This window comes from Xiphophorus couchianus, chromosome 1 (genome assembly GCF_001444195.1).
Source record: "Xiphophorus couchianus chromosome 1, X_couchianus-1.0, whole genome shotgun sequence".
Lineage (NCBI taxonomy): Eukaryota > Metazoa > Chordata > Actinopteri > Cyprinodontiformes > Poeciliidae > Xiphophorus > Xiphophorus couchianus.
In genome coordinates this window covers 6,542,168-6,569,619 of record NC_040228.1, presented here as the reverse complement: position 1 = coordinate 6,569,619, position 27,452 = coordinate 6,542,168, and the positions used below count along the sequence as shown (strand labels likewise).

The 27,452-nt window shown below is 40.1% G+C and overlaps 2 protein-coding genes across 4 annotated transcripts in view; one reads left to right on the top strand and one right to left on the bottom strand.

Moving 5' to 3' along the window:
* bcas2 (BCAS2 pre-mRNA processing factor) overlaps positions 1–27,452 on the bottom strand; it is a 624,479-nt gene that overhangs the window by 308,100 nt on the left and 288,927 nt on the right. The gene's annotated exons all lie outside the window — the stretch shown is intronic.
* Positions 96–25,739, top strand: LOC114142427 (tumor necrosis factor receptor superfamily member 5-like). Of its 3 annotated transcripts, none has more exons than XM_028013703.1 (10): positions 96–279; positions 8,802–8,933; positions 23,075–23,168; positions 23,299–23,424; positions 23,918–24,073; positions 24,223–24,310; positions 24,396–24,580; positions 24,675–24,706; positions 24,799–24,844; positions 25,040–25,739. In XM_028013703.1, the coding sequence occupies exons 2-10, from the start codon at positions 8,802–8,804 to the stop codon at positions 25,051–25,053; spliced, it is 873 nt and encodes a 290-aa protein (XP_027869504.1). In that variant the 5' UTR covers positions 96–279; the 3' UTR covers positions 25,054–25,739. The 3 variants fall into 3 exon arrangements, with proteins under 3 accessions (XP_027869504.1, XP_027869513.1, XP_027869522.1); XM_028013712.1 differs by lacking the exons at positions 23,075–23,168; positions 23,299–23,424; positions 23,918–24,073; positions 24,223–24,310; positions 24,396–24,580 and adding exons at positions 10,911–11,004; positions 11,140–11,265; positions 11,940–12,095; positions 12,245–12,332; positions 12,418–12,596; XM_028013721.1 differs by lacking the exons at positions 96–279; positions 8,802–8,933 and adding exons at positions 21,323–21,483; positions 21,881–21,977.

The following is a 27,452-nucleotide window of genomic DNA, read 5'->3' as shown; positions in this document are numbered from 1 at the left end:
ACGGCTCCCATTGTGGAGCCGGTTCCAATCGTTCACTTCAAAGAGCCGGCTCTTAGAGCCGGATCGTTCGCGACCGACACATCACTAGTCACTACCCGAAGCAGGAAGAACAGATTTCCGCAGGGTGACAGAATTTCGCACAAGTCCTCTACAGCGGAAGACGAAGAAAATCAACCACGGATCTTATGACGTTACTGACCAAAGGAAATCATAAAGTGAATGTCTGAGGATGACGAACATTCAACTGAAAACTAACTTCATCGCGGTATAAGACTTCAGGTAAAATTACATTGTTAGCTGCTCATTTTATGCCTCTGTGTTTTTAATGGCGGACCTTAAACGACGGTTGTTTTCCTCTGAAGGACTGGGTGGAGAAACACTGAAGACTGAAAATATGAACTTTGAAGGAGAGGAGTTCTGTTCTGTAGTTCAGGGATTAGTTTGAAACAAAGTTATGAAAACTAATGTTGCTACTGGTTAGAGTTTTATTAAAACTGTTTATCTTTGTTTGGCAAAAAACTGTCGGGTCCTGTGTTAATTTATGGGTGAAACGAAAGTGTAACAAACAAATCGCTTTTATCACGTCAGTAAAACAGAAGTAGACATGAAACCTGTCAGTTTATTTGCTTAGGTTAATTTGCTGCTTTTGTTGTTTATTGCTGAGAGATATCAAAGTTCTGCCTTAAAAGTTCGCGTTGAGCGCGTGTACGTGGGGACTTTCCAATCCGCGTGACGCCATCACTCAGAGTCTAATTTAATGCATAAACTACAAACCAGGTACGTGCAGAGGGGGGGCTTGAGCCCCTGCCCTTTTTATCCTTGATGCCTCTAGTGCCCTTTTTGAGGTTGTTTTTTTTTCTCCAAATTTTTTAATCTGTATGCCAGAAGGCCTGTTTGTACCCCTCAGCAGTAATATTTAGTTAAATATAATAATTTAGTAAAAATAAACTAGTCTGGCTGCCCTCAGTCTAATAATGACTCTCAGAGCCTCCATGTTGTTCAGACTCCGTGTAGCTCCAAAGTGACAACTCTGGCACGGCTTTCTTAAAACGGGCTCTTTATTAAATGCCGTGAAAACTACAGAAATAAAAGACAAAGCTTTAGACATAGATACATTTACAGACAGACAGGTGACGCGTGCTTTAACAAAAAAGTTACCTCGTGGCCGCCTGCCACTTCGGAGGTCTTTAACAGAATGATTCGTTGTTCTTCACTCTAAACCAAAATATTAATTAAAACACCATAAAACACCATAACCAATAAATTCACAAAACATTACAAACATAACTACAAAATACCTTGACAACGACAGGACACGAGGCTGCTACACATAGCTCTGGCACGAGCTTCTGCTTCTTCTATGCTTACTTAAGTCTCGCAGCCTCACACATGTACACAAATCTCGCGATACCTTTCGACAAAAAATTATTTGACACGAAATAAAATACAATCATTTAACACAAATCTTAAAACGTGAACCAAACAACTTAAAATACATTATTATATCTTTTAGAAATAAACATACATTTTTTCCAAGAAATAAACTATTTTATTGACACTTACACTCCGGGTCCATGGTGAGGAGGAGGAGGGGCAGATCTGTGTCCTCTAACTATCAAATTATGGGCAAGAATATTTTTTCATACTCTGGTTTGTGAATAAAAACGTAGGTCTGATGTTGACGTTAGAAAAACTGTTTCTATTTATATTTTCGTAATCGTCCTCACAGTAGCGGGACAAAACCCGCCTCGCCCATAAACACAGAAATGTTTCAGCTGCAGAGAAACTTCTGACTTTAACTTCATCATTCTGCTAAAGGCCCGGTTCGCTACAGGCAGCTTGAGTCGGTCCACCGACAGATAGAAAGAATATCTGTCTTTATGTCAGACATACTGGTATAAGACACGGTACCGACTGTCACCATGAGTCGCAACGCAGCTCAAAGCCCCGGTACCACCTGGTACCACCCGGTATCACCTGGTATCACCCGGTATCACCTGGTACCACCTGCTCTCTGTTTGCTCTGCTTCTCCTTAACGTTTCTACCAGGCGGGTTAAAGCTGCTGACGGGATCTGGGCTGGAGGTTCTGGGCTGTAAATAGAAGTTACTGCAGAACCTCAAGTGTTAAAGGAAGATTCGGCCCATTTAGAGTCACAAAATAAACATCAGAGAAAATATTGTAGCAATAATTAGAACCGCAGCAAAAAGCCAAACATGCCGCAATTAAATGAATCAAAATGTCTCCAAAGCATCGGGGGACTGACAGGGGCCACTGGGGGATTCCAGGTAGATTCCAGAGATGCGCATCGCAGCAGCTTGTTCATGCAGGGCCGGCCCAAGGTAATATGGGGCCTTAGACAGAACCACCCGGATAAGAACCTCAGCATCACTAACATGTTTAAATATCGATCAGGTGAATCTGTGAGAAGGAGTCCAGGTTTATTGGCCCAGTTTAAAATCAATCACTGATTATTGGTTATTTGCTGTGATGTATTTGTGAACAAACCCAATTCAAACACAAAGATTACACTATATTGTAGCCATGGTAACACAACAATCAAACTATCAAGATTGTAGCGGCTAAAATCCTATATTTTAGGCTACTGGTTGTTGTGCTTGAAGGCGTTGTTCTTATGTGCATTCAGTAGAGATTCATCAGGCCGATCTTTAGTTTGACTTATAAAAAGGTCATTTATTGAACAGAACAATGTCCATTGTTTGCTACTTCAATGTAGCTACACGTAAATTCGACCTCAAAACCTAAACCAAACACAGTGGAAAACTGTTGCCTCTTCCCACTAACAACACCTGAACAGAATCACCATTGACCTTAAATACCCATCCCCCATCAGACACACAGAACTCAAAATGAAATTCGCCCCCTGGTGGCGAAAAACACAGAAAAGGATAAATGGCTCCTACACGCCAGCCCCTAATTGCGTGTGGCAGAAGACATAGCAATTACTAATCTTAAAGTAAAGGAGCCACAAATAAAGATATGTCTAAATGTACATAAGAGGCAAATCAGGTTTACACATTCATTATTCTACCAGTTTAACAGTTTGTAGCTTCACATAACAGACAAATTTTTGTTACAGGTCTTTCAATAATGTTCGTTTTTGTTTGAAGATGAACCACTCGCACCAAACCCTTTTTATCTGGAAAAGTTTTAATAACTTTCCCTAATATCCAAGACCCTCGAGGTGTTGTGGAGTCCATAACTACTACAACATCTCCAGGGATGAAGCACCTTTTTTTCTTTATCCATTTTTGTCGTTCTTGTAATAACGGTAGATATTCTCGGATCCAACGTTTCCAAAAGAGGTCTGAAATGTATTGGATTTGTTTCCACCTTCTTTTAGCGTAAAGATCTTTTTTGTCAAAGAGTCCTGGCGGAAAAGCTGGTTTTCCCTTCAGGAGCAGCAAGTGGTTGGGTATTAAAGCCTCAAGGTCATTGGGGTCCTCTGATAACTTTGTGATGGGACGATCATTAAGTATTGCCTCTGCTTCACAAAGCACAGTGTGGAATCCTTCTGCATGTCCACTATTAATGGCATTAGTCATGAAGTTTGTGTACTCTTTATGAAAATTTCTATTCTTTTTGAATTTCCCTTTCAAACCAAGTATACGCTGCAGAGCAACAGAAATGTTGTTTGGCATAAAGAGTTCTTCACTTTTGAAAGGCAGCTTCAGTTTGTAATGTCCATTCTCTAGCTGCGCTGAGCGATCCATTATGTCTAGGAATTTTTGTTCCTCTCTTGACATTTCCTCTTGTTCTGTAAAGGATTTCTCAGTAAAGTCATAGTTGTATTGGCTCGTCAGAAGCTCTTCAATTTTATCAACTGTAGTTCTGTTGACATGAACTGAAGGGTAGCCATTTTCAAGATCCTTGTAACCTTCTGCTGAAGCATTTACAACCCATCCTAGGAGGCTTCTGATTGCATAGGGCCCTTCACCCCTACTATTAACCACCTCCCAAGGTTCCATTAGTTTAGATGCATTTGTGCCCACTAATAGGTCTACACCGGCATGTATACGAGGAAAATTAATGTCCTTTAAGTATGACCATTTTGACAGCTCCTCCTTACTGATGATATTATCGGTGGAAACTGGCATTTCCTTTTGTGCAAACACAATGGGAAGCTGATAGAAATGGCTTCCATTTATTTCTGAAATCTCCAGCCCTTTAATGATAGATGTTGTCATTGTTTTACTATGACCCATTGTACGGAGATGAATCTGAGCCTTTCGACCTTGAATGTTGAGTTCATTAAGAAGTCTTTCCGAGCAGAACGTATCGGTGCTCCCTGGATCCAGAAAGGCGTATGTTTTAATGATCTTAGTTCCCTTTGAACTTTTCACTTTCACAGGCAGGATGGGAAGAATGCCTTTATGGTGGCCAGCCCCAGTATGACCACAAGTAGAGGAAGTTTTACAGCCCTTTTCTGCCTGATCCAACTCTTTCTGATGGAGTTTTTCCTTCTGTCCAATGTGCAAAATGCTGGGATGCTTTTGGTTACAGTGTTTGCAAGTGATGCGCTTATCACAGTTCCTGCTTAAATGTCCTGTATCCAAGCAACCAAAACATAAACCCTTGTCTTTTATAAAGTCTAGTTTTTCCCTGTGTGACCTCTTTCCTAATTGTCGACATTGTTCCAATACATGACCATCCTGTGTACAATACAGACAGGATGAATAATTCGATTTGTCAACAACAGTTACTTCATTTTTGAGAGACGGCATGTTACAGTCATCTTTAACAGAAACATGGGTGACAAAGCTGTTTCTTTTAAACTGTGACTTTATTTGAGGTTTGCTAGGTCTTATGATTCCCCTAGCAGGTTGTAAGTCCTGTATATCTCCAAAAATCGGATCAGAGATTATCCTAATCTGGTGTTCGATAAAAGCAACAATATCTCTGAAACATGCTCTTTGACTAGTTCTCTCAAAAATCTCATTTGCCTTTGTTCTCCATTTTTCTCTTAGTTTAAAAGGAAACTTTTGAACCAAGATTTTCATGTTAGCTGGCATGCTTAACTCATCCAAATACTGCAGTTCCTCCATTGCATTGCAGCATTCACGAAGGAACAGTCCAAATGCTTTTAATGCTTTAGCATCTTCACCTTTAATGTTGGGCCAACCAGTGGCCTTTTCTATGTAGGCTGCAGTAATATTAAATTCATTGCCAAAAGTTCTTTGAGGAGTTCCTTGGCCGCTGCATATCCTCTTTCTGCAGTCATATGAAGGCAACTACGAATGAGGTCTCTTGGTTGCCCCCTGGTGTACTGTTCAAGGTAGTACAAACAGTCTCCTTTACAACTGGCCTTTGCTTCCACAGAATGTTCAAAGGCTTTCATAAAGGAGTTGAACTGTAAAGGATTTCCGTCATAAATGGGAATTTCTCTGTATGGCAGTAACTGGCTTGTTTGCATTTGAACCAGAAGAGCTGTTATGTCATTCTGTTGTTTCAACACATTGTAGAGGTCTCCAGCAGATTGACTGTGATTTGATGGAAGCAAACTGTTTTGTGTGGTAACATTAGGATTGGAGAAAATACTAGACGCTTTAGAAATTTGGACAGCAGGGGGAGCCGTTTGTGACACCAAAGTATTGAAAACCGAGTCATCCACCTGAGGTGGAATATGCTTTTCATAGGTTGTGTTTGGATCTGACTCAACCTCTTTATCCCACCGCAGTCCAGCATCTTCTTGAAGCTTCTTTACAGGTTTGGTAACCAACTGTGAAGCTTGTGAAAGTAGTAAAGTAGGTTTGATTTTGGGTCTAGCACCCTTTCTAACATATGAATCCATTCCATCAGAATGCTTAGATGTAATGCTGCCTTTAGTGCTGCCCTCTAGTGCCATTAGCTTGGCGTTAGAAGCAGCTATTTTGGTGTCCATCTCAAGTTGCTCTTTTCTTTTCTTTAACAAGTATTCCTGCTCCTCCAGCACATGCTTCTCCTTTAAAGCAGCTGCACATGCCAGGAGTGCAGCCCTTTCCGCTTCTGCTTTTATTTGTTCAGAAAGCATTGAAGATTTGCTGGTTGTTATAGAAGAATCCCTTTGACTCCCAGCTTTTCTAAAAGACCTTAAGGAAACATTTGAAATGCTGTCATGAGGTTCAATCTGCAGCTCCTCCTCCATCATGATCATGCCACCACTGGCAGTCTTTGGTTCAGCTTCGTTATTATTTTTACTCTCATGTTCTTTAATATCATCAGGCACACTGACTGAGCAATCTTGAGCCTCAGCCAACCATTTATGAGTATCAGCAACAAAATCATGAACATTCAACATTTTAGCTTGAAACCATATGTCATGCTTTTGTGCTTCATCCACCGGCAATAATCCCACCAAACCCTGGTGTACCCATTGTGTTTCTTCAGACAAACCCAAAAACCGTTTAAATTCTACCTTAATGTCATTCACACACCCTTTGTCATTTTTCAACACTGTAATAGTTTGTCTTAATTTTGTGAGCTTATTTAACTTTGTTTTTCTTTCACTTTCTAAGTTACTGATTTTCACCAACAAAGCTTTGGCTGTTAATTTCACTTTTCTTTTTTCAGTCTTCCATTGAGGACTTTGTGTTGGACTTTCCTCTTCACCCATAATGTTATCATGACCCTCCTGATCCAGATCAACGTTTTCCTCTTCTGCCATAATGGCCATTCATAGATATCAGCGCTGACTCACATATCCCAATGATGCGTTGGCCGGCACTGATAATCTGCGTCCCGAGGTCCGCTGCTACGAATCTCAGTGGCTCCAATAGCTCGATCCATGCAGCTCTGTTCCCAGCGTCCGATGTCGATCGCTCCTCTGCGGTTCCGGTTCCGACGCCTGGTGTCCCGATCGCTCCTCTGCGGTGTCCCGATCGCTCCTCTGCGGTGTCGGTTCCGACGCCTGGTGTCACGATCGCTCCTCTGCGGTGTCGGTTCCGACGCCTGGTGTCACGATCGCTCCTCTGCGGTGTCGGTTCCGACGCCTGGTGTCACGATCGCTCCTCTGCGGTGTCGGTTCCGACGCCTGGTGTCACGATCGCTCCTCTGCGGTGTCGGTTCCGACGCCTGGTGTCACGATCGCTCCTCTGCGGTTCCGATTCCGACGCCTGGTGTCCCGATCGCTCCTCTGCGGTGTCGGTTCCGACGGCTCCAATAGCCTGCGTCGGTGCGGCGTCTTTGCGGCTTCCTCCCTCCACAATGCAGAAGAATCGATGGATCTTCCAAACGAGGCAGTTTTCCACCTAAATGTAGCGGCTAAAATCCTATATTTTAGGCTACTGGTTGTTGTGCTTGAAGGCGTTGTTCTTATGTGCATTCAGTAGAGATTCATCAGGCCGATCTTTAGTTTGACTTATAAAAGGTCATTTATTGAACAGAACAATGTCCATTGTTTGCTACTTCAATGTAGCTACACGTAAATTCGACCTCAAAACCTAAACCAAACACAGTGGAAAACTGTTGCCTCTTCCCACTAACAACACCTGAACAGAATCACCATTGACCTTAAATACCCATCCCCCATCAGACACACAGAACTCAAAATGAAATTCGCCCCCTGGTGGCGAAAAACACAGAAAAGGATAAATGGCTCCTACAAAGATGATTCTTTAAACTTTTACAAAGTAAACTTCCTAATTAAATCCTAAATGTACTATTTATTTTTCTCAGCTGAATGCATTAAATAAAATGTAATAACATTTTCATTCTCTATAAATGATGCTACAGGTTTAGATCTATGGTCTGTGTTACAATTAAACCATTTCTAGGGGCCCCTGAATGTCTGGAGGCCCCTGAATGGCCCCTACCAGCAGCTACTGAGTTTTCTTTGCCTTGATATCTCAGTCTTATAATTCTAGATCTAGAGGTTTAACATCAAACTATTATATAGAGTTAACCCCTTTGAGCTTTTTGATCTATAAATCAGTCTGCAGCCAAGTTATTCTAGAGGTTAAATAGATATTATTAGGGCTTAATTAGTAAAATGGCAGCAATTTTGCTTATTTCATTGCTTCATAACTTTGACCTTCTCTCCTCTGGTCTGTTTAACAGCTACAGTCTCAGATCAGCTCAGCCCTCCAGGACTGTCAGCAGCAGAAACAGAAACTTTATACCTGTTGGGGAAAATATAGACTAGATTTGCTTTGCATTTCCCCACATGATGGCAATGATATAGTAGGAACCAATTAGATTCTTGATTAATATGGGTAGTTGCTATGTTGTTGTACGGAGTTTTTGTTCAATGTGCCCCTTTTTTAAAATTTGAGCTCCTGCCCCTCCATAGGTCTCTGCAGGGCCCTGCTACAAACCTAATTTCAAACTAGTTTCAATGTGGTAATTTCAAACAAAAAAATATTACTGTTGCTGTTTCTGGAAAGTTTCACAATATCCAAAAGGTATTGGAATCAAATTTGTTTATCTATAGACCAGTGATATTTTTGTTTAATACAGCAGAAAATATTTTTCCAGGCTTTAAGATGGCAAAGGCAGTTGTAGAGATTACAACTACAGCAGATTTAAAGTCTGGGATCTAAAACTAGTGGATCGACTGTAATGTAAGACAGTCGATCTCATACACATTGAGAATTTATTTTCTCAATGTGTTTGTTTGAAAAAACTGTAGAAGAAAGACATCACTAATATTTAGCCATTTATTTATCACAAGTCATATTATCACCTCAACATTCAACAACAGCATCACATGCTGCATGATTTCCTAACATTCTGCAGCCCTGCTTCATGCTGCAGTTCCCAGAGTTCCTACAGGTTAACAATGTGTTTGTGTTTCTTGTTTTACAGATGTTGACCTTCAGCTTTAAGAGTCAATTTGGTTCATCCTTCATCTCTATGAGAGGTTTTCTGTTCCAGACAAGTTTCATCCTCATCCTGCCTTTGACAATGACATCCTGGGCTACAACATTTGTGCTGCTGGTAAATTTATTTATGACAAAAAAATGGATATTTTTATTAGGAAAGTGTTTTTATTTTTTATTTTTACATATGGTAATTTTATAACTGATTTGAACTCTTTCTTCAGAATCAGATCCATGATTTATTTACAGTTTCTTTTTAAGTTTGACATGTCTTGAAAACAAATCCATATTTGCTACACACAAAATACATATTTTAAAATGTATAGAAATTTTGCCAGAGAGTTTTACTGTCAGAAACGATTGACATGTACTGATGTTACTGATTATGTTATTATTGTATTTATTCTCTTTAAAACATTTAGGTTTCACAAAAGCAAAAAGAGAAATATGTAATCAAATTTGGATTTCTAGAATTGAATTGAATATATTGTTGCGTTTCTTGATATAAATAGTCTTGTAAAGTTGCTTAAGATGAAATGTGTTGTGAATTGGAACTTCATAAATAAACTGAATTAGGGCTGTTGTAGGGCTGCTCAGTGGCGCAGTTGGTAGCACTGTTGCCTTGCAGCAAGAAGGTCCTGGGTTCGATTCCCGGCCCGGGGTCTTTCTGCTTGGAGTTTGCATGTTCTCCCTGTGCATGCGTGGGTTCTCTCCGGGTACTCCGGCTTCCTCCCACAGTCCAAAAACATGACTGTCAGGTTAATTGGTCTATCTAAATTCTCCCTAGGTGTGAGTGTGTGTGTGAATGGTTGTTTGTCCTGTATGTCTCTGTGTTGCCCTGCGACAGACTGGCGACCTGTCCAGGGTGTACCCCGCCTCCCGCCCGGAACGTAGCTGGAGATAGGCACCAGCAACCCTCCCGACCCCATTAGGGACAAGGGTGAACAGAAAATGGATGGATGGATGGATGGATAGGGCTGTTGTAAAAGAATATTTTAGTAATGAAGTACTCTATAGAATATTTTTACAATTAATCGAGGAATCAGATCTCTCTCTCTCTCCATTCCTACCATTTGCTCCAAACCTGTTAGGTTTATTTTATGTCTTAACCTGCAAAGAATCAACCAAAAACACAAATTACTTTTCTGCAGAACAGGAGAGTGGACCCCAGACACGGAATACCGCTGTCAAACACTGTCTGGAATCAACTCTGCCCGATCTTTCTCTGCATTGCTCTTTATTAGAAAACCCAAGGAAGGAGGTTGGGCTTTTTCACATAGTCACACAAAGAATTTGACCAATGACCTTTTTCTACTGGGTGTTCTGGAACCTTTTGTGGACATGCCCTTACAAGGGCATGGGGCTGACCGCAACCAATCAGCCCCACAGAAAGCTGACACCACAGGAATGTGCAAACGTCTCTAGCCTCCATGCAAACATCCTAAAAATGGTCAATGGTGTACTACAAAAGAGAGAAGTCAAGTAAACATCAAACAGAATAATAATATGAAAATATAACCTTTCATATAAACTCACAAGTAAATGAACTTAGATAATTTTTCTAACAAAACCCATGACAACGCGATTCCAACAGCAAAAAAGCTTTTGTACTCCAACCATCGCGCCACAAAATTCAACAATCCTTGTTTGTCAACAAAACCTGACAAAACGCCACACACTTCAACACCAGGCTGCTACTAGCTCTTCACAACAACTCATAGGTGGTAGTAATAGTGCTGCCCTCCACAAATAATGACCCTGGTGGAAACGGTGCTACATAATAAAACATAATTTAACGAAGCTTCTAGATACATTTTCCTCCAGGAATTTTAATAATCCAGGAACTTGAATTGTTTCAGCCCTAAACTGAATTAAATTCAATAATTGCAGCAACTAATGCTAAGGACAGGTTGACCTCTACTAGAAGCTAATCTAATAATATAAATAACTGTTGGTATAAATTAATGTTATGCTGACATAGAACTGCTAAAATGTGTCATCAAAGCAGGATAAACAATAACTGATCTTAAAGGGAAATGCTGCTGTCAGCTACAATCTGATCCTAATGGTTAGAAAAATGTTTTTCTTTTCACAGGTGATTCTGATGAGAAACTTCAGAGTCGATTCCATCACATGTCATATAACTGAATACAAGATAGGAGAAGAGTGCTGTCCTATGTGTTCTGCTGGTATGTTCCAGTTATGAATTATTGATTATTCTCATATATACTCTGTTATAGGTAGGCTGGTTTCATTGCCTGAATCTTGTTCATCATGCAACCCATCTTATTCTTTAAAATGATAAACTGTTTATTTTCCAACAGGCTATAGAGTCAAAACAGACTGCACAGAGTTTAAAAGTACATCCTGTCAGAGATGTTCAGATGGGACATTTATGGACCTGCCAAATGGACTAAAGAGATGTAATCCATGTTCTACCTGTGATTCAGGTGCTGTTATGTTTGTGACTTTTCAACTTGTTTTTTTTATTTTTGCATAGAAAATTAATTTACGGCCACAAACACCTGTGTTCAAGATATATGCAGAGTTTAAAGATGTAAGACCCAAAATCTTTAGAATGGCTTTTATCTTAAAGAAGAAAATGACCTCACTGATTGAACTCCATGTTGTTGGTCCTTTTCAGCATGCTACTTTTAATGATGTAATCACACATTAATGATGTAATCACACATTAATGATTTAATCACACATTGCAGGTGGGCAAGGGCTGTTCTACATGGGGGCATCTGTGGGCAAATACCTCTCTAGATTCTAAAGGAGCTTTTCACACACTAAGGGGTTAACATGAGTTTCAGTTCTACCTCAGGCAGTGAGCTTTTCTATTAAACAATCTGTTCCTCGCTATTGTGGGTGGGATGTGAACGTGCAGCATCTGTGGTCGTCTCTGCTGATGTTTTCAAAGACACTCAGTATTGGAGAACCTCAAGGTTCTGGTTCTAATGGACTGAATTAAGCCCAAATATTTAATTTTGTGTTATAGCAAATCCTTTTTTGAGATGTCTCTTTTCATTCACTTGCAGAAACTATTCTGTCTCACTTAAATGAGATTCACCATGTTGCTGTTAGTTTTCTCCATACATGTGTAATCTGAATATGTTCACAGGAGCTGGTCTGAAGGAAAAGCAACAATGTGTAATAACTGCAGACACAGTTTGTGAACCAATGGAGGGATTCTACTGTACAGACCTTAAATCAGGAGGTTGTTCTGTAGCACAGAAACACAGGAGCTGTGAACCAGGACATTACATCAGCAGGAATGGTTGGTCTGATTCTCTTCAACACATAAATGCTTTTATTTTTAGATGAATTCTGACTTTTGAAAAGAATAAACTGAGTTACATGTTGGTCAGAACTAAAAATCAGATCAGAATCTTCTGACTAACTTTAAAGTGGTTTGTGTTTCTCCAGGAACAGCCTCCACAGACACAGAATGCTCTGAATGCAGCAGTGGATCATTTTCTGATGGAACAATGTTGTCATGTCAGCCTCACACACAGTAAGCTGGTCTCTTACAAACAGCATAAACACAGGATAATGTTTTACCAAATGATTTACCTGGATTCATGTTTCTGTTATTTCAGATGTGAAAACGAAAACCTTCAGCTGATAAAAGCAGGAACAGCTTCAACTGATGCTGAATGTGGAGGAAAAAGTTCCAACATCACAGGAATTGTGATCAGTGTTTTGTTTTTGGTGATTTTTTTAGGTACAGCCATTGGTGGTGTTTTTCTCTGGAAACACCACAGAATCACAAAACCAAGTGAGATGAATGAATGCAAATTAAAATATTAGCATTTCAAAAAGTATTACTCTTTTAATAATTGTAACATTTCATTTTTAACAGGCAGTTATACAAATCAACAACAAGGGGTAAGTAGGTTTATAGCTGAATTGTAACGCGAACAGATATTGATAACAATATTTAGTTTAGTCAATAACTTGTCTTATCTTCTACATAAAAGGGCAAAGCAGTAGACGCAGAAGAAGTAGCCTCTTTGAATGTATCAGGTAAGAAGAACTTTGTTCTTTACTTGAATATTATAGGACCGATTGTTTTTCTGGACATTATTCTGAAAAACTGAGATTTTTTTCTTTAAGGAGAGAAATCAAACTGATCTGATTCTGCTTGAGCTGCTGCTCTGGATGTTTCCATCAATATTTAATCAATTTGGTGCCTTTTTTATTTTCTATGTACAGTGTAAGAAACCCCAAACTAAACACTAAACACATGAAAATCACTGATCACTGTAGATCAAATGATTCAGGGTCTGAGTAAAACCAAACTAGAGACTGAGCCGTTGTTTTTACAGTGATCAGAAAGAGCAGCTAAAACTCATCCTCCTTTCTCTACAAGTCATGGTTCTCACTCTACATCCATGATGCTGGGCTGGAGAAAATGTAACTGGTTTGTACTTGTACAGCACTTTATAAAGGTCAGAGGCACCAAAGCGCTTCAGACTACAGCCAGTCATTCACACACACAAGCTGATGGTGGGAAGCCACATCTTTCCTAGTGCAGTCTGACAGAAGTGAAGCTGCCGTGCACCAGCACCACCAGGTCCTCTGACCACCAGCAGGCGATGAACTGTCTTGCCCAAGGACACAACGACAGAGGCAGGTGGAGCCAGGATAGAACCAGCAACCCGCCGATTGCAGCGCAAAGTCCTACCAGTAAATCAATGATTCCATGTGAAACGAAACCAAGACATTTGTACAGTTTTATAAGAAACCTGCGGATTCAGAATCTCATCAGTGACTTTATCCACAAGAACCTGACATTAACTTTTAATATTACTAATATGTTTTTAGGTATTCTGAAAACCTTAAAAAACATCTAATGTTACAGTTTTTGTTGTGTTTTCTTATTTACAGATAAAAAGGCATGAATGGATAACTTTGTACATAATAGATTTCCTTTTTTTAAATAACGTCATGCTTTTATTTTCACAAAGTTACTTAATCATAGTGACTTTTGTAGCAAAGTGGTGAAGATGTGCCATTCATACGTTGAGTTGTTCTGCTCAGCGGTGACTATAGATGTAACTTTAGAAGAGAAACGCATAGGCCTGTCGCAACGATAAATCAATTAGTGTACGATAAATTAAAACTATCGACCTCATTTTAATTATAGCTTTATCGTCTCTTCCGGCCTTTTTCTCTGTTAATGACACTGAATGACAAAAAGCTCAACTCCGGTGCTCTCCACTGACCCTCCTTCCTCATTTCCTTAGTGTAAAGCCCAGCGGACGACATGATCTTAGAGCTGTCGGCCCATTTTTAAAACCTGACAGACCAAACATTAACGGTTCGATCGGGTTCGGTCCTGCCGTGTGGTGTCCAACAATGGGCACAAAATAATGGCTACAAGTTCAGTTAACTAATTTTAAAACCAGGTATTAATCAATGCTTTACTACAATCTACCTGCAATGCGTGTGGCTCTAGTGGCAGCGTAAAGTCCTGACTGAATGAAAATCATTAGAACCTGTTTACGTCACATTAACGAAGAACAGCTGAAAAGTTACCGGGTTTATCAACTGCGGTAGCAATTTCGCTCCAACTCCTCCCCTTGTCATTTCTATATTCTTTGCTTTTGAATAAACATTAATGTTGTTTCCACGTCAGCTGGACTTCGGGTTGCGCCGTGTCAGCTGTTTGGGATTCCCCGACGTAATTTCCCCTCAGAAAGCACGAGGAGAATCCGCGCTTTCTGATTGGCTGCCTGTCACATTCAACAGGCTGCGTTAAAGATCCCAGTGGGGAAAATCCCTGATTTAGATCGGAGGACGATCTACCATAACACACCACACAATCTTAGGAAGACCAAAGGTCTAAGATTGTTGTAAGGGAAAAAATAGGAGCAAAACATCATATAGTGTGAACTATTGCATCAGGTAGTCGATGTGCCCATTTTCTCTATTTAAATCTAATTATTACTGAAGGGCAACATAATATACAGACTTCATAATCTTTTGGTTGAATGCAGTATTTATTTCCACTTTGGCTTTATGTTTAGTTTTTTTTTTTTCAAGTGAGTTTTTTGTTAATGGAGACTGAGAATCCATTTTAGTTTTTGTTTTTGGTTGTTTTGTTTATTTTGTTTATCAGTTCCAGTGTTAAATATTCTTTAGAAAATAAAGTGTATCTATCTTTGACAGGAAATCACATGCATTATTATGTCATTTCTATTAAATCAGTGTAAGAAGGTCTTCAAACAATATTATCATTTATCGTAATAATCTCTGAGACAATTAATCACTTAGCAAAATTTGTTATCGTGACAGGCCTAAGCTCATTTAGATCCCAGCTCAGAGTGAAAGAAAACTTTCTGAAACTGGGACAGTTGCTATCGTGAATGTTCTGCTTCTGACAGTATATATAATAGTGCAGAAAATGCATTACAATTCCCATTTAACATCAGTAAAACTATTTCAATTGATTATTGAGAAGAATATAATATTCTATGTGGTATTTTAATAGAATAGAATTACTTTATTCATCCCAGCAGGGAAATTATTTTGCAGTTACAGCAGCATAGAGACAAGACACACAACAACCACCACTGAGTATCAATTGTAGACAAGATAAAATAAAAATAAAATATAACATGCTGTCAATATAAAAGCAGCTTAGAGCAGTCCTTGCAAAGATTCAAAAATGCAGATACAGTATGTATATGTGAATATATGTACAGCAAGTGTGCCACAGTGCAGTTGTGCGAAATTGGACTGATTAGTGCAGAACAATGATTTAGCTTTTATTGTACAGTGAGATGGCATGTGGCAGGAAGGATTTCCTGTATCTGTCTCTACGACAGCGGAGCTGGAGCAGCCTATGTGAGAAGGTGCTCCGCTGTCTGTCCACTATGTGGTGGAGAGGCTGCTGTTTATTGTCCATAATAGACAGAACCTTCTTCAATGTCCTCCTCTCCACCACAGTTTCCAGGGACTCCAGCCTTAGTCCCAGTACAGAGCCAGCTTTCCTGATGATTTTGTCTAGTCTATTAGAGTCGCCGGCTCTGATGCTGCTTCCCCAACACACAGCAGCAAAGAAGATGGCACCGGCAACAACACTGTGATAAAAGGTCTCCAACATCTTGCTGCACACATTGAAGGATCTCAGCTTCCTTAAAAAATAGAGTCTGCTCATCCCCTTCTTGCACACAGCGTCAGTGTTAGATGCCCAGTCCAGTCTGTTGCCGATTACAACTCCCAGGTATTTGTAATCCTCCACCTCCTCCACCACTTCCCCTTTGACCTTTAGTGGCCGTGAAGGTATCTTCTTCCTTCTGAAGTCAATCACCATCTCTCTGGTCTTACTAATGTTGAGCCTCATTTGATTCTGGTCAGACCACTCCACAAAGCTGTCCACCATTGTCCTGTACTCCCCCTCCCCTCCATCCCCTACACACCCGACAACTGCTGAGTCATCAGAAAACTTCTGTAGGTGACATGACTCAGAGTTGTACTGGAAATCAGTGGTGTACCAGGTGAAGAGAAAGGGAGAAAGCACAGTTCCCTGTGGAGCTCCTACGTCACTGACCACCACATCAGACAGGACACTGCCCAGACGGACAAACTGTGGCCTGCCTGTCAAGTAGTCAGTAACCCAGGAGATCACTGAGTCGTTGACACCCATCCTCCGCAGCTTCTCACCCAGCAGCAGAGGCTGGATGGTGTTGAAGGCACTGGAGAAATCAAAGAATGTGATTCTCACAGTGTCTCCTTGTTAGGATGGCCCTTAGCGGGAGGCTGAAATAGGAGTCTGGAGGCAGGGGTAGTGCAACCAACCAGGTGTTTTAATCTCCAACATTTAACAAAGATGACATTCCTGCTTACATGGTCATGAGGTGTCGCAGCACCCGCACCTATTACCCCATCATGTGGCCAACATGCAGGCTTTGTAATCCTGGGCGGCACCAATTAACACACTTCTCAAAAGACAGGGTAGAACAAACCACATATACACCAAACAACTTAACAAAACAACCAATCTTCAACACATAAATAACAAACATTCTTCATGGTTACATACTCATTTGCTATCTAAAACTACCCTCATATAAATATTAATTTATTCATCACTTCTAAAATGCCTCAGGCTTTGTTCCCCCTCTTCCATCTGCACTTGGTCTCTTCCGGAATCTTTATCAGGTGTTCAGGCCCCCGGGGACTCTTTTCGCCTGAACACCCTACAGAGGAACAGACAGAGGTAAGCCATAATCTACAAACATTTGTAATACATTTCATAATTACCATACCTACTTCATTTATATTATTCCCCCCAGGACACCCTCAATACCCACTGAGATGCCCTGCATAAAACACCCAATAAAATACTTCAATCTATTTGTACCCGTCTCATTATCATTTACACATAATTAAAGTGTTATCCTGACCAGTAATGAAGACCTTCATTACACTCCTCCACCATCCAGGTGCGACAGTGCTCGTTGCAGCAGGAAGATGACAGCATCGTCAGTAGGCAAATTGCAGGGGGTCTAGAAACGTCCTCACCTGAGGCCTCAGCAGGGCCAGGACCAGTCTCTCCATGACCTTCATCACATGAGATGTGAGAGCGACTGGTCTGTAGTCCTCTGGGTCGGCTGGCCTTGGCTTCTTGGGAACAGGAACCACATGTGATGTCTTCCACCGCAGCAGGACTCTCTCCAGCCTCAAGCAAGGTTGTACATGTGTGCCAGTACAGGGGCCAGCTGGATGGAGCAGGTCTTCAAGATCCATGGTGTAATGCCATCAGGTCCTGCAGCCTTCCCCTGGTGTAATCGCTCCAACTGTCTCTCAACCCGGCCTGTATTCACTGTTAGCTGGGGGTAGGTGTTGTTGTCTGCAGTGGAGACAAGGAGAGGTGGTGTGCTAGAGAATGCCGGTAGGTGGATTGAACGACTTGGGGCAGTGTGGGTGTGTGGGGGGATGGTGGTGATATGGGAGTAGGAGGAGGTGAGCTGAACCTGTTGAAAAACTGGTTAAACTGGTTTGCTCTATCCAGGCTCCTGTGTGTCCTTCCCCTTCATCCCAGCGATTTGCTTCGTTCCTTTCCACACATCTCTCACACTGTTCTGCTCGAGTTTGGACTCAAGCTTCCTCCTGTAGTTGTCCTTGCATGTCCTCAGTGTCTCTCTGAGTTTCCGCTGAACTCCCCTCTGCTCCTCCTTATCTCCTGACCTGAAAGCCGTCTTCTTTTTCTTTAAAAGTGCCTTCAGGTCGCTGGTAATCCAGGGTTTATTGTTGGAGACGCAGCACACGGTCCGGGCTGGCATGACAGTCTCCTCACAGAATCTGATGTATTCTGTGATGCAGTCAGACATGTTGTCGATGTCCTCCCCATGAGGCCCACAGAGCACATCCCAGTCTGTCGACCCAAAGCAGTCCTGCAGTGCCTCAGCTGCCTCCTGTGTCCACCTCCTCACTGTCCTGCCTGATGCGCACAGGCTGCCTGCTCACTAGAGGAACATACTTGGGAGTCATCCTTACCAAGATGTGGTCCGACCTGCCAAGGGGGGGCAGGGCTGTGGCGCTGTATGCATCTTTGGCATTAGCATACAGGAGATCCAGCATTTTGTTTTCCCTGGTGGGACAGTCAACATACTGCTGGAAGTTGTGTAGCACTTTGCCCAATGAGTCATGGTTAAAGTCAGCTGTGATGACCATGAAGGCGTCTGGGTTTTTAGTCTGTAGTTTGGCTGCAGTAGAGCTGATGACGTCACAGGCCACCGCTGCATCAGCTGATGGGGGAATGTAAACAGCGATCAAAATGGCGGACGTAAACTCCCTCGGTAAATAATACGGCCGCATTCCCACAGCCAGAAGTTCAATGTCCGGGCTACAAATCTGTTCCTTCACGTTAACATGACCGGGATTACACCACCTCTCACTCACATAAAGTGCAATCCTGCCGCCCCTCTTCTTCCGACTCTTGGAAAAGTCCCTGTCCCCCCGCACCAAGGAAAATCCAGGAACCTCCACGCTGTAGTCTGGAATAAGCAAGTGTAGCCAGGTTTCCGTGAAGCAGAAGATACTGCACTCCCAGTACTCCTTCTGGGTCCTAACCAGCGCCGTGATTTCGTCTGTCTTATTCCCCAAAGACCTCAAGTTCCCCACAATAATCGCCGGTTTGTGCCGTCTCCTCTTCCCCCTCCGTTTAACTCCGGACCTGCAGCCCCGTCGTCTCCTCCGTAGCTCCTTTGGGACCACAGGCCCGTCTCCGGGCAGCAGCAGAGGCTTACACAGCGCAATCAGCTGTTCACGCTTGTAAACAATGCCTATACTCCATTCGGCGAGGTTCTCCGTAACGATCATGCCTCTACTCCGTAGAGAACAGCGACAGAACCGACAGAACCACATCCAGCCATTGTGGAAGCTTAACTGATGATCTACCATGAAAGTAAAAACTCATTATTAAAAAAATGATTTGAATCCTTTCCTAACTTCTTGACTGAATGGAAATCATCCTAAATTTAAATCTGCCAGTTGTCATTTTGGTTATTCAGTTTGTATTTTAATATATTTTGGCAAGTGTCATAATTTGTAGGTTGGTTGATGGAGGATCCAAATGCAAACAACGGAGATGTGGAGTAGGTGATTTAAAAAAAAATGGTTTATTGAAAAATGAGGAATATAAAACTTACAAAAAATAATCACGTGCAATACACGGGATCTATAAATCTTTTATTTTCTTCCGTAACCCTCTAAATTAACGATGAAGAAATAAAATTCCTTGTGATATTCTGGGGTTGGAAAGAACAGGCAGAGGGAATGTGGAGACGAAGTCTTTTAATGGTGAAACGCAGGAACAGAACAGCTACTACAGTACAGTTTTAACCCCACCTAATAAGTTGGCCTACTAAGAACTATACCTAGAACAGGCATATCTGTATTTCTACCACTAGGGGCAACAAACCTCTCTATTACATTCCTCCCCTTTTAGATTTCTACTGCAACTAATAAATAGAAAAAAATGCATAATAACAGCAAATAAATCCCCTATGGCCTTTACTAAGAATTTAACAAGTGATAAAGCACTTAATGCTTTATCACTTCAAAAATCAACTAGCAGTAACTAAATCATACTTTATACATTTTCAAAGATTCAGTCTCTATGGAGGAACTCTGTGCCTCACAGGGTATCTGCGCTCCGCTGATGGGCTTTGGGTTGTTTTAGGGGTTGATACCGAGGGCTCTTCTGTTGTCTGCCCAGGTGATTCAGCAGGCAACGATGATGCTGTCAGGGTTCCTCTCAGACTTCCTACAGGGGTCGGCAACCAATGGCTCCGGAGCCACGTGTGGCTCTTTCATCCTTCTGTTGTGGCTCCCAGTGACTTTGGGAAATAGAGTATTTTATTAAAATTAAATCATTAAAAAATTATAAATTAAAATCATTTTCAAATAAATTTCTTAATCTGAAGATTATGGTAAACTTGTAACATTAAAACAAAAGTTTTGAACATTTTTAGCACCCAAAATATACGTCATGTCCGCCGATGTGCGACAGGCATTCCTGGCGAACCCCACATGTCTGGCAGAGCGCTTTTTTTTAGCGCACTGATTTATTGACTTTTTGATCTTTGCCTGGAAGATACATCATGAATAAATCCAAGAAAAGGAAACATTCTGAAGATGGCAGAACATTTAACGCTACGTGGACAGATCATTTTGCTTTCGCCGCTGATGAAACTGGTTCACCAGTCTGCTTAATATGTGGCGACAGACTGGCAAACAACAAGAAGTCAAATGTTGAAAGACATTTCAAGAGCAAACACTCTGTCTTTGCTAAAAAATATCCCGAGGGACAGGAGAGAAAAAAGGCTGTTTCGGAGCTGATGCGTTTGGCTGAAGGCAGCAGGAGTCACTTCAAGAAGTGGATTAAGACGCAAATTCCACTACATGTCCCAGTTTCGTGGCTACTCAGGAAATAATCAAGCATGGTAAGCCATTTACAGATGGAGATTATTTACAAATATAAATACATAACTATATATTGTTAAGTGAAATAGTCTTTTTTTTTTTTTTTAATTCAGGAGGACAGGTGACCGCACACACGCGATGGGACACAGAAGCAGACTGCGCGTTTTTTGGTTTGCTTGGTTCGTTCAGTGCCGGTGGATAATATTTGGATAAGTTTTGATTTTTATCTCCTGAATAAGAGGACAGGTGACTGCATTCTGTCTCTATTTTTCCTTCAGTGCGGGTTGGGTAAGTTAAGATTTTTATTTCTTAAATACAAAGACCCAAATAGACAGAGGGTGTTTTGTTTGAAATTGAGCATCAACAAAGTGTAAAATGTGTTTTGTTACATGCAGAAATAAAATTTTGTGTTCTCTGCAGCAGTTCGTTGATTTCGTAAACGCAACATAGTATGGATTTTTGTACATAGCATATAGGTTTTATATATATGACGTCAAAATGGGTTGTGGCTCCAAGTGCTTTCTTTTTATTGAGAGGCGGTTCCAAATGGCTCTTTGAATAGAAAAGGTTGCCGATCCCTGCGGCCTAGTCGAACCGTAGACTTTCAAAATAATATTATGGATCGAGCCATAAATACCCTCTACTAACGTAACATTAAAACGCCATTACAAATGCAGAAGATGCGTAACTGAAAGAGAAACCAATCGTCGGAATTTATATTTCTGAAGGTAAGTTTGTTGAATTTACATATAAAATGTGATATGAAATAACTTCGTTTTATTCATTTATTTTAATTTAAACACCAATCGTAGGTGTTTAAATTTTTATGAAGGTAAGTTTGTTATATGTAGCCTATATGTGTGTGTGTGTGTGTGTGTGTGTGTGTGTGTGTGTGTGTGTGTGTGCGTAAGGATTCATTTCAAAATCCATCTACGTCGCGGACTTTAGTAACAACAGAGAACAGCAAAGGCTCATGGGAATAATTGCTGTTTGCTGATCATAAACCAGTGACTCATATTCAGCTGACAAAATAAACCGAAGTTGTTTTACATGTAAATTCAATGTAGTGATTGCTGTTAATACTTGAAGGGCGCCACACCTTTATACTTTCACTTTCTGTTACAGGCTGACATTTGGATTTATTGAACTCCAGAGAAGTTTACTCCTACATTTGAGAATGATTTCAAGAAGAAAAACTTGGGCTGAGATGTTTGTGCTCCTGGTAAATTTATTTATGATATACATATGATTTATGATATCATATTTATGATATGATTTGGATCATTTAATACTACATTGCTTCTTATAAAATGGTAATTTCCTGACTAATTTAAACTTTGAGTAACTTCATAATCACATCTATATATTAAGAAAACAAATTCATCATGATTTTTGTCTACACAAAAAAATACATATTTTAAGATGTCTACAAATATTGACCCAGGTCAAAAAAAGTGACCCAGGTGAAATGTAATAAATCACATTTACTTATCTTGCTGAGTACATTCTTTGTGTATTTGTAGTTTTTAAATTATGTACTTTAGTTTTACTATATATTTTGTTTTAAGAATTTAATGCATTACTGAGGAAGACAATGATGATACAGAACTTGAGATTGTGCTAAAACATCCAGAGCCAGAAGAATCTAACTCTCTGAAGGAAATGCAAAGCCTGCTGGCCAATCATGCTCTTCTGTGACACACAGAGGACATGTTGTTTGTGGTGATGCCTTGTAGTTAAAGGCAGAACAGGCAGATGATCTGATAAATCAGTATCACAGATTTCCAACGTGTATGAAGAATTGCTGTTTGAGATCTTTTAGCCTAATTTATGTTGTTAGAGAATGAAGGGATTTCAACTGGTCAAACTGGTACTTTTCTGATAAATAAAGTTATCTTAAAAAAACTTTGCATGCACTCAGGTTATGTTTGTCTGATACTGAAAATGTTTTATGATCTGAAACTTTTAGGTTTGACAGAAAAGCAGAAACAGAAGGAATCTGCATGTAATCCAATTTGGACAGAACTAAATTGCATAGATTGTTGCTTTTCTGGATATAAATAGTCTTGTAATGTTCCTTGAGATTAAATGTGTTGTGAATTGAAACTTTAGAGATAAAACTAAACTCAACAATTTGCAACTGATGCTAAAAAATGGTTGACCACTATTAGAATCTGGCCTAACATTATAAATGTTGATATAAATTAATGTGGTGTTGACATAAACCTGAACTGCTAAAGTTAAATAACTGATCAAAAAGGGGATTTGAGCCTTTCTGCAGGAAATCTGGTTCTAATTCTTAGAAAAACCTTTTCACAGATGATTCTGATGAGAGACTTCAGAGTTGATTCAATCACATGTCATCAAACTGAGTACAAGATGGGAGAAGAGTGCTGTCCTATGTGTCCTATTGGTAAGATCCAGTTATAAATTATGATTTATTCTGATATAAACTGTTACACTGCTTTCATTGCCTGAAGTTTGTTCATCATACAAAGGACCGTCCTGCTCTTTAAATTGAGAAACTCTTTATTTCCCAACAGGTAAAAGAGTCAAAGCAGACTGCACAGAGTTTGAAAATACGTTCTGTTCGCCCTGCACAGACGGGACTTTCATGGACCAGCCAAACGGACTAAAGAGATGCAATCCATGTTCTACCTGTGACTCAGGTGCAGTTATGTTGAAACTTCAACTTTGTTTTTTTTAGATGTTTTGTTTTGTTTGACGAAATTGGTTTCACATCTGCTTCCTCGACGCCACAAACAGTTATACTGTAATATCTGCAGTGTGTTAAAAAAATGGATGAGCTAAAATCTTTATTATTTTATTTTTCAGGAACAAAAATACATCACTCACTCTATGTGGTTGATCCTTTTCATCTTGCTAATTTCAGTTCATGATGTAATTAAACAGAATGAGCAGCTTTCATGTCGTGACTGGAAGAAGTGTCGCTCTACACCTGATACAAATTTATTTACAATGCAGAAATATCATTCCTATAGAAACAGTGTCTAATCTTAGTGATGTTGAACTGCTATTATATGAACACAAATATAAATGATTCTGATATCTCTGCTGTTTTGTCTGACTTAACGATGTCTTGAGATTCACCATGTTGCTGTTAGTTTTCTCCATACATGTGTAATCTGAATATGTTCACAGGAGCTGGTCTGAAGGAAAAGCAACAATGTGTAATAACTGCAGACACAGTTTGTGAACCAATGGAGGGATTCTACTGTACAGACCTTAAATCAGGAGGTTGTTCTGTAGCACAGAAACACAGGAGCTGTGAACCAGGACATTACATCAGCAGGATGGGTTGGTCTGATTCTCTTCAACACATAAATGCTTTTATTTTTAGATGAATTCTGACTTTTGAAAAGAATAAACTGAGTTACATGTTGGTCAGAACTAAAAATCAGATCAGAATCTTCTGACTAACTTTAAAGTGGTTTGTGTTTCTCCAGGAACAGCCTCCACAGACACAGAATGCTCTGAATGCAGCAGTGGATCATTTTCTGATGGAACAATGTTGTCATGTCAGCCTCACACACAGTAAGCTGGTCTCTTACAAACAGCATAAACACAGGATAATGTTTTACCAAATGATTTACCTGGATTCATGTTTGTGTTATTTCAGATGTGAAAACGAAAACCTTCAGCTGATAAAAGCAGGAACAGCTTCAACTGATGCTGAATGTGGAGAAAAAAGTTCCAACATCACAGGAATTGTGATCAGTGTTTTGTTTTTGGTGGTTTTTTTATTAGTTGCAGCAACAATTGTTGTTGTTGTTCTCTGGAAAACTGAAAAAATTAAAATACCAAGTGAGTTGGAAAAACCTGTAGTTAAAATATTATCAGCATTTTATTTTTGATTTTTATTTATTTTTCAATAATTGTAATATTTAATTTTTAACAGATATTTTTACAAAACGACAAAAACCCCAAAGGGTAAGTAGGTTTTTAACTGAACTGTAATGTGAACAGATATTGATAACAATATTTAGTTTAGTCAATAATTTGTCTCGTTTTCTACCTGAAAGGACCAAGCAGAAGCAGAACAACAGGGAGTTTGTTTAAATGCACAAGGTAAGAAGAACTTTGTTCTTTACTTGAATAATATCAAATAAATAGTTTTTTCTGGTCATTGTTCTAAAAGACTGAAATTGATTTTTTTCTCTAATGAAAGAAATCAAACTGATCTGATTCTGCTTGAGCTGCTGTTCTGGATGTTTCTATCAATATCTAATCGGTTCGTTGCCTTTTTAAATATTCTCTGTACAGAAACCTCAAACTAAACACCTGGAAGAAAATGACTGATTACTGATATGGGATACTGGCAGAAGCAAGTTGGATCTTTGTTTTTACAGTGAGCAGAAGGAGCAGCTACAGTTCTACACTTTGCTTCTTCCAGAGGGTCTGGGCTCCTGGCTGTTGAGAAATGATTGTTTCCTGGAGACGTGGACTCTGTTGAAGTTTTCAATTTCACTGAATCACTAACATTTGCACCAGTTCAACGCTAAGAAGTTTACTAGAAATTATTCTACACTGTAAAAAAAAACAACATCCGTCACTGATAAGAGATAAGTGCCAAGCTGAAAGAGGAGGCTGCTGATGTTTAGTCAGATCTTGGAAGTGTGACCAACACAGACTGAACAGCTTTGTTCCCTTCCTCCGCTGCAAATTGCTAAAACTACGGGCAGACTGCAATTCTAAAACGGCGCCGAAAATCAGCGTCGTTGTTCGTATCTTCTCTTTCTGTTTTCTGATTGGTCCAGTTGAAATTCTACCAGAGACAATCCAAGTGAAGGGAAGAAAGCCTCCAGACTGGGCAGTGAGGGAGATTTAAATTGAGTGAAATTGCACAGGAAGGGAATGGCCAGGCCCATGCTCACTGTTTAATGTCAGAGTTAGTGTGACTTTAACCCAGAATGGAGATAGGTAATGTACAACAAACCAGGCCAAATAAAGATCAGTCATTTTATGCAGCTTTGTAAGAAACGTGAGTACGCTGAACCTCACCAGTGCTTTTATCTGCAAGTTTTGAGATCACATTAACCAACCTCTGAAGCAGCTGTATTTGCACTGAGATTATTTTACATACAGATGGATTTTATTTAATCATTAGCCGTCATCAGGGAACTTTTGAAGGCAACTAATTGCACTCAGAAAAAAGGGGACTGAATACTTTTGCACTTTGCTTTTGATTTGGAAAAAAATATTTTGAATCATGTACAATTTTCTTTCCGCTTCACAATTGCATACCACTTTGTGTAGGTCTTTCACATTAAATTCCAATAAAATATATTTTATGTTTGTGTTTGAAAATGTGACAAAATATTGAAAGGCTCCAGGGATATGAATACTTTTGCCTGCCACTGCAATTAAAAAACTTCTGCAATGTTATGTTTTAAGAAAGGACTTCCTTCTTTAAAACCTTGACTCCTGCTTCTCAGCTCCAGTGAATATTTCTAGCATATTTTATGAGGAATAACAAACAGATTTGCTTAGAATTTTGCAACTTCACTGGAGTTCATCTTGAAAAGTTTCCACCCAAAAATTACTTTTCTTGAAGAAACGTGTTTATCTTTGAAATATGTTTCTACTACATATGTATATATACACTAAATTGCCAACAGTATTTGCTCACCCATCCAAATGATCGAAATCAGATGTTCCTATCACTACCACAGGTGTATAAAATTAAGCATCTAAGCATGCAGACTGTTTTTACCAACATCTGTGAAAGAATGGGTCGCTCTCTGGAGCTCAGTGAACTCCAGCGTTGAACTGTGATAGGATGCCACCTTTCACAAATCCAGTCGTGAAATTTCCTCGCTCTTAAATATTCCACATTTAACTGTCTCCTGTATTATAAGAAAACTGAAGTGTTTGGGAACGACAGCAACTCAGCCACAAAGTGGTACAGCACGTAAACTGACAGAGCGAGGGCAGCTGATGCTGAAGCACATAGTGTGAAGAGGTCACCAACTTTCTGTAGAGTCAATCACTACAGACCTCCAACCTTTATGTGGCCTTCAGATTAGTTCAAGAACAGAGAGCTTCATGGAATGGGTTTCCTGGTCGAGCAACTGCATCCAAACCATACATCACCAAGTGCTATGAAAAGAACAGTGAAGGCGCGTTCTCTGTAGGGATGAATCGCTCTGACAATCTGATAGACGAGAATGGGCTTGGCGGTTTGGTCCCTTAGTTTCAGTGAAAATAACTGAATGTTTCAGCACACCAAGACATTTTGGACAATTCCATGTTCCCAACTTTGTGGGAACAGTTTGGAGCTGGTACCTTCTTTTCCAACATGGCCGTGCACCAGTGCACAAAGCAAGGTCCATGAAGACATGGATGGCAGCGTCTGCCGTGGATGAACTTGACTGGCCTCACCTTTGTGCAGAACACTTTGGGGCTGAATTAGAGCAGATACTGAGAGCCGGGCTTTTTCCTTCAACATCAGTATGCGACCTCACAAATGCCGATCAAGAACAATGATCACAAATCCCCACAAACACTCACCTGAACCTTGTGGACAACGTTCCCAGAAGAGTTGAAGCTGTTCTAGATGCAAAAGCAACTTCATATTTAACCTTATGGATTAGGAATGGGATGTCACTGAAGCTCACAAGAGAGTGTGGTATTAAGGTATTAGTTAAACATGACAAAATAAATAATAATTTACACA

Excerpts from the sequence above, each read along its gene's own strand:
- LOC114142427 (XM_028013703.1), top strand. The coding sequence starts at position 8,802 with ATGTTGACCTTCAGCTTTAAGAGTCAATTTGGTTCATCCTTCATCTCT. Across the intron at positions 8,934-23,074 it reads CTACAACATTTGTGCTGCTG|ATGATTCTGATGAGAGACTT; the intron begins GTAAATTTATTT and ends ACCTTTTCACAG. Across the intron at positions 24,074-24,222 it reads ACATTACATCAGCAGGATGG|GAACAGCCTCCACAGACACA; the intron begins GTTGGTCTGATT and ends GTGTTTCTCCAG.